The 7678-nt window shown below is 50.5% G+C and overlaps 1 protein-coding gene across 1 annotated transcript in view; it reads left to right on the top strand.

Annotated features, from left to right (window-relative positions):
• Positions 1-7678, top strand: part of LOC104493204 (ankyrin-2-like) — a gene marked incomplete at both ends in the record, with an annotated part of 38632 nt that overhangs the window by 13477 nt on the left and 17477 nt on the right. The window contains one exon of the mRNA XM_010135850.1: positions 6165-6263. Coding sequence (XP_010134152.1) covers positions 6165-6263 — 99 coding nt within the window. The remainder of the gene's footprint in view (positions 1-6164; positions 6264-7678) is intronic.

Here is a 7678-nt window from a genome sequence, read left to right as displayed (position 1 = left end):
AGGAGGCCCAGCTCCCGGAGGATCTCGCTGAACGGCCGTTGTCAGCGTGAGCGCCAAGCAAAGGGCGCGTCTAGGTGGCTCGCAGCGACGTGATCAGCTTGGCCCTCGCAGGACGCCCTCGGATTTGCTGTGCCAGAGATTGCTCTCCCCATGGTTCCTAAAGATAATCTGACCTCCAGAGTGGAGCATGTTTCGCCGAGTATTTGCTACTCCATTAGGACAGCAGGTTTTCGTTCCGCCCACGGGGCTTTCTGCTTTCGTGTCGGTCTGTGCAGAGTGCCGGATCCGTAGCTGCCGTGTATCCAGCGGGGTCGTGCAGCTGCCGTTCATCACTGCTAATGCAATAAAGGATCAGGCCCATTAGCTCTTTGCTGGATGGGGGCGGGGGGGAAGGAAGAAATGCCTTCTGGAGGATTATGTGGACTTTGAGAGATGTAAACAAAAGTACTGAATTAAGAACAATAAAGAACAGAAATATTTCTTCATCCCCCCTTGAAGTAGGCCAGGTTTCCTTGCCTGTCCCTTACAACGATTATCAGTTGGTGGTAAAGGACCCACCATCCATTCCTGAGCCTGAGGGACGATCTCCGGCAGCCGTGAAGCGGAGCTGAGCGGGATGGACACAGAGTCCCAAGCCAATAAACCCAAGCCTTTCACGTGCAGTGTCAGTGCACTCTTGCCGCCCGCCCAGCCCTCAGCCCTCTGCCCAGGTGCTGTTTCAGCACCGCTTCTCGTGGCCACATGGACGGCGAACCCCAGGTGCTGTTCGGGATGGCTGGCCAGGACTCAGTCGCGGGGCTCTGCCCTGGCTGAGCTAACCCGTGCCCAGCATCAGGGTTAGCTTTTCCTGTCCGCGACTGATCTATTCGCTTCCCGGCTTTCTCCATCAGCTCCGTTTCCATGACAGGTTTTCTCTGTAAAAACGACATTTCCAAGGCACAGAACATCTCAGTTTCTGCCTGGCCGCGTTTCAGGCTCCAGAGAAAATCGTGATATTTGAAGCTGCTAAAATAGAATGTTTGTGCCCTTTCCATTTGGCATCTGAGCTAGGAAGTGGCTTCAGGTAAAACACACTTCCCAAGAGGGGGGCTCTTGCACCAGGGAGGCAACAGGCAGCAGTTGGGGTGATGGCTCGTGGATGAGCTGACCCAGCTCATCACAAACCCCGGCAACATCCCTCGTCCGGAGCTTTATCGCTGCTGCCCTGGTGTAGGGCTAGAGTGGAAAACCCTATTTATAAGACTGGGGAATTAGTGAGACAGCTGAAAGGGTGGTGCTATTTTCAGTGTAGGCTTCTGGGTCACATTTTCAAAAATTTATTCATTATAAATTGTTTTTATGATCTGGCATCTCCCACAGGTCAACACCCTGTCCCTGTTTTGTTTGCTCAGCTGTTTGGCCCAATACAGTAGAATCACCAGCCGCCCTCAAACCAGCAATTCTGACTTTTTCCCCAGGTCCTTGTCTCAGCTTTAATCTTTATTGTGTACAGGACCCCCGGGCCTCAGGGTCTGCTGGCTGGGATGTGTGTGAGGAACTGGGCGGTAGGTCAGAGCCCGGTAACTCCCCGGGCCCTTACAGATGTGCCACTTCACATCGAACAATTCCGTGCTCGCAGGTGCTTCCACCTCATCTGTGTGCCGCCCTGTTTAGGAGCACTTTCCAGCTTCGACTCACAGGGAACGATACCCCAGGAGAATGGGTATGTTATATACTGACGGGCTGCTCCTTGTGGACCTCGGAGGAAAGAATCTGCTCAGAAAAGACGGGTTGCTTTCCTCAGCGCCAGAAATCCCCAGCCTTCAATGTCGCTGGTTGTCGCTGTTGTTACTGGCTCTCTCTTTCTCATCATGCGGATATAGGACACAAAAATTTCCTCCGTGAAGGGAGGAAGAGTTAACCAATATTTAGAGTTCTGATGGTAAACGTGTTATTTCTAATCCTCTTCAGTCATAGCTGGAGTAAAGGGAATTTCCCTGCTGTCCACCTTTGCATTCTCAATTTCATGCTGCTTCAGCTGTTCAGTTGAGCAAGACGGGCTCTTGATTCAGACAGTCTAAATATGTCTGAGAGTTTCCTCTTGAAAAGGTTGATACGTTTGGTTTATGGGAAATGTATTTTAATGGAAAAGAAAGAGGAATGTGGGTAATTGGTAAAGCTCCTGCTTTATAAAACTTGCGGATTTTGATGTCAGCTAACAAACAAAACGAAACAAAACAAAAAAAAGAGACTTTTCAAATTTAAAGTAGGTACCTTGATCTATCCTTAATTCACCCTTTTAGGCAGAGAATCTCTCCTGCTAAGACCCAATCCTCTTATGAAGACTTTATTTTTAGCCTGGCTGCAAATAATGCTCGGAGCACAACGCACAGCACTATCGCTGCGTTGTGGTAGTGTGGGTTCTGTCGAGGCGGGTGTTCTTCAGGTTGCATTTATGTGTAACCCTCATATTTAATTCATTAAAATTAATTAGCTGCTGGGATTGTGAGAGGATTTTTCTCTGAATCACAGAATGGCTGAGGAAACCGCTTTGCTGGAGCGGTTATGTCCTCCCCTGCAGAGATAAAGGGAACAGCGAGTGCAGCTGGAGTTACCTTCTTGTAACCACTGAGGTGAGATGTAGAGGTCGCTGCTTTAGGCTGGAATCGCTGGAAAGATGGGGAGAACAGGGAGATGAGTTGTGTGTCACCGCATAAAGATTTATAGCAGGAATTAACTATTCTTGTGGTAGTTGAGTCTGAAGAGTAGAACAAATCCTCAAATAGCTGTTGAACATAAAGGCTCCAGAAGTGGCCATGATCTTACTGCACAAAATGATGTAGTAGCACGGACCATACCTCAGGTGGTGTTACAATCTGAGTGAGCTGTTCCATCAGTGGCCTAAGCTCGTCTCACCCTTGTCTCAATCTTGTCCTTTCCTTGGTGCCAGTATCTGTTCATTTTTGGGGCTGGCTGAAGTTCTAACGAGCAGAAAGAGGAGGTGGCACAGGGAAGGCAGAGCCATTTCCCAGAGACTTCTCTGGTGACGTGAAGTGCCGGGTCCGTGAGGCAAACTCTGGAGTGTCCCAAAGAAAACCGAGTGTTCACACGGGCAGTGCTGGAGACAGAATCTTCTCCAAACGTTGCTTCAGAAGTGCAGTGGCAGAGTTGTAGTGAAGGTTGCAGAAAAAGCCAGGCTCAGCTGGTTTGCATTCGTGACCTTGAGAAAACAACTTTTTTGTTTCCTCGGTATGAAGTAGAACTGGGGGGAGAAGGCTACTACCAAAGCACCAAACCAGAAGCCCACGCGGTACGGTGCAGGGGCAGAGGGAGGAGGCGCCTGGCCTGGCTCAGGCAGTCCACTGGTTGTGTTGACCTGACTGGTAATTACAGCTTGAGGAGTGAACTGGAATGAGTGTTTGCTGTATGTCAGCGATTGCGTTAGATGTCAGTTGTCTTCCCTGGTAGCCCCAGTGATCTTCTACTACACTCTTAAACGCTCCATGGAGGCCTTTAGAGTAGACCTGTTCTTCTGGGTTGACCCTAGCTATTTAATGACAGGAGGATGGCTAACTCCTCTGGACTATATCCAGACTATAGATACTCCAGGTGTACAGCCACCGACGGCCACGTCTTCCTGGACAAGTGGGGATAGACTAGTGGTTCAAACACGCTGGCGGCTAACCAGGCTTTGGAAGATGAGCGCCTCTGATCATCGGCGCTGCGTGCAAGGAGCGTGTGTCGTTCCTAGAAAGCCTGCCCTGAAAGCAAGCTCCCCCACGCTCTAGAACTGTTGGTGTGGTTTTCTAAAGGCTCTAATAATCCCTCTGCTTCCTCTGCCTGTGTGCTTCATTAGGGCTTGGGCAACATCAGGGAGACAAACTCTGAGTCAGATACAGACTTGCCAATTTGCATTAATAGCTTGAAGAATCATTGAGAGCTACTCATTTCCTCCAATTAGCCAGTAAATCAGTGGCTGTGGTCGGGAGAATGGAGGATCAAATCTACTCTAGTTGTTCAGCGCTAATTTCTCATTATAACTTTATCTGCTAGCAGTAAACATCCCGCGGTATCTGTCTGGGAGGATAATGCAATCCGAGCGCTCTGTCCGCACTCTGATGAAGTCATTGTTCGCGAGTGAATGTCATATATCATTACAAAATGAATTTCTGTTTTTCAGACGATGCACAAAATGTAAACACGCAGACATACCGTAATTAGCCAGCCGGGCTTTCAGAGCCAACCAGAGTGTGCTCCTCCCTTTCCAGGTCACGCTTCTATGCCACAGGCAGGAGTTTTCTTTGGGTCGGGGCTGTGTTTATAGAGCACAGATCATATACGTGGGGTAGGAGCAGGCGTGGCGGAGCCGGGGCCCGTGGGCCGGTGAGAAGGCAGAGCTCCCGGCGGCCAACAGGTAGTGCCCCCCGGCAGAGCTCTGCCAAGGGGAGCGGGAGGACTGGGAACCCTCAAAGAGGAGTTTTCTGGCCAGGAACCAGAAGCGCTGAGGTCAGGAACGCTGCAGTTAGAAGCTCTGAAACCAGTTCTTCACCCTGCCAGCAGAGAACCATCAGGCTTGACCTTGGTGGGGGCAGAAATGGAGGGGAAGCTTTTCCAGTGCGTCTGGTATAGGCACTTTTGCACATAGAGCCGGGCATGCGATTTCCAAAAGAAACCAGATTTTCAGAAAACATATGCAGTAGTTTTAAAGTATAGATAGAGCATGAGGGGGAAAAAAGCTGTGGTTTTAGGTGCAGGAATTTCCTTACCCCGGTTGCTGAAGTTTCAGGCGTGATTACAGCACGTGAGGAGGGCATCCGCGATACAACGGGCACTTCACTGCGTCTCGGAGGAAAAGCAATCGGTGCTTCTTGGTACTACACGGGCACAGAGGCGTATCTGTATTGTCTGTGGTCTCCTAATCCAGGATTTCTTGTCCTGATCCTCTCCCAGAACTAGGGACTTGAGTTGATTAAAACCAATAAGATTCTTCAAAGCTTTTAAGCAAATTGATTTACTCTGGCTGGAAAATTCTGCCGTTTCCCAGGTTTGTACTGGTCGGTGTGACGCGTGTGTTGCTCCGTGCCGTGCTCAGTGCTAGCAGGATTTTACAGACGGCCGGTATTACCGTTTCTAAGGCTGCTCTGCTCCCCTCAGGATTAAAGCGCTGCTGAGGCGGGTGGAACATTGCTGTTAGCTAGACCTGCTGGGGGGCCATTTTGTGGCTTTCCGGAGAGGGAGGGAAACCCAGAGCAGAGCCAGCTCGCTTACCCGTGGTTTTCTCCGTGCTGTTCTGTACGAGTGCGATGGAGACAGAATGCCCGCTGCCAGCTCGGTCCCTGGGCAGAAGCATCTCCCTAAGGACGCAGGGTGTGAGGAGAGCTCTGATCCCCCCATTAAAGAGCTGGCTGAGGAGCAAGGGACCAGCAGGACGAGCTCACTGCCCGGCACTACCCGGAGCAGAGTCCGTCAGGATCTCATTGTAGCAAACGTTTGTCATTAAATGATAGGAGAACTCGCTGTGTGGTCAGAAATGCAGCTGTTGCTTTGCAAGGTTGAGTTCCTCTATGTTTGCAATGTTTTATGGATTACAATATTCTATGTAGGATGTCAAGCCTTTGTCATCTCTACTCGGCTTGTCACCGGGTACGGACTTCATGGGCTCCGGGGGATGACGCCTTTGCTTGAGTTAATGCAATAAATGGAGCAAACTCGTGCCTTCCTGTCAGCTTTCATAAACCTTTATAGCCAGGTAGGATGTCAAGCCTTTGTCATCTCTACTCGGCTTGTCACCGGGTACGGACTTCATGGGCTCCGGGGGATGACGCCTTTGCTTGAGTTAATGCAATAAATGGAGCAAACTCGTGCCTTCCTGTCAGCTTTCATAAACCTTTATAGCCAGCTTTACAGTCCCGGAGCGTTATCAGCAGGGAGGAGCTGTATTAATAATTACTGTGCCCATTGCTGCTCTCCGATGGGTGTCAGAGGCAAAGGGGTGTGAAGGCATGTTGTTTCATGGGGTTAGACGGCATCAAACATTCCCGTATCAAGTTAAAACCCACAAAATTATTCTGCTCACATACTTAACACGTTTCATTTAAAGAGCACAAATGCCCTTTTAGCCGTGTGCTTACTTGGGGTCACTGTCCGTTTCCTCACCGCGGTGTTTTCTCCTGTGTTCTCCGTAGAATGGCTTTACTCCGTTGTACATGGCAGCTCAAGAGAACCACATCGAAGTGGTGAAGTATCTCCTGGAGAATGGAGCCAACCAAAGCACAGCCACTGAGGTGAGGTCGCTTGTTCTGTTTTTAAACACACGCTCGTGTTTTCCTTCGCCTTTATATTCAGATCGCTTGAAGTCAGCAGTTTCTTAAACAGAGTATTTTGAGAACTTTCACACTTTCATTTCAATGAGTCGAATCCTTTTTTTTCTTACGTGCACCGAAGACAAGGGTGAACTGCTCTGGAGGTGGTGTAAAGTCAAGGGATGAAATCCAGCCTCATTCATTTGAGAGCAAAATTTCCACTGGCTGTGGCGAGCCCAGGATTTTCACCTTCCGTTTGGGCCCGTTTCTCCTTTCTGCTTCCTGGAGAACTCTCTGAAAAATGAGCGAGGCTATGGAGAGGTCCCTAGGGCTGTAGACATAACAGGAGGCCAGCAGTATCATCGGGGGAATGGAGTGGACAGCAGGTCGATCACAGGCTAAGTGGAGAGGTACAGCACTTCATGTGAACAGATTTACGTCTCCAACAAAGCCCGTGACAGCTGGAGCATCTCGGGGTGCCACCACCTGAACACGGGGCTGCCTCTGTGCTGCTCTCTCATTTGCACTGCAAGATCTGGGCAAAAATGGGTGCCGAGGATATTACAGTAGGTATCTCCCACTCTTGGCTGCGTCGGGGGTCTTCTGGGGAAGGTGCTGTGGAGGCTTGCTTCAGCTTCTGCCGGGGCCAGCTGCGGAGTGCGATGTGAGGACCATGAGGATGGTGTCCAGAAGGGTGTCCGTGTGTAGTCTCAAACAATTAGCATCAACAGTTAATTGTTGACAAGCTTCTTTTTAGATTGGCTCTTGAGATTTTAGATGAGTTCAGCGTAATTCCGCATAGAGAGGAAGACGGGACACAGGCACGTGCGTGCCCGGAAGGGGCGAGCGGAGCAGGCTTTCTGCGGTGCTGGGTTCACAGAACCATTCCGGCAGGAAGGGGCCTCAGGAGGTCACTCCTGCTGCAGTTTCCCTACGTGAGGAGCCATGGCAGCTGGACCTCCTTGACCAGCTAAGTTACATTGACTGTGAGGCTCGTGTGCCACTTTGTGTAACCTGTGGGTGTTCGTTACTGCCTGTGGTTGGCAGAAACTGGCAATCAAGTGACCAACACGGATCCCATCAATGAGCTCAGCAGGCAACGTGCCCTTTCCTCCTCGGACACTTCTGCTGGACCCCGTGGCTATAAATGTGCAGGAGGATGGTATTAACTGCTCGGTCCCGACCGAGCTGGCTCGTGTGCCACTTTGTGTAACCTGTGGGTGTTCGTTACTGCCTGTGGTTGGCAGAAACTGGCAATCAAGTGACCAACACGGATCCCATCAATGAGCTCAGCAGGCAACGTGCCCTTTCCTCCTCGGACACTTCTGCTGGACCCCGTGGCTATAAATGTGCAGGAGGATGGTATTAACTGCTCGGTCCCGACCGAGCTGTTAACC

This window comes from Buceros rhinoceros, unplaced genomic scaffold (genome assembly GCF_000710305.1).
Source record: "Buceros rhinoceros silvestris isolate BGI_N320 unplaced genomic scaffold, ASM71030v1 scaffold5705, whole genome shotgun sequence".
In the NCBI taxonomy this organism is placed as follows: Eukaryota; Metazoa; Chordata; class Aves; order Bucerotiformes; family Bucerotidae; genus Buceros; species Buceros rhinoceros.
Note: the sequence above shows the minus strand (reverse complement) of the source record. Positions and strands in the feature narration are given on the sequence as shown.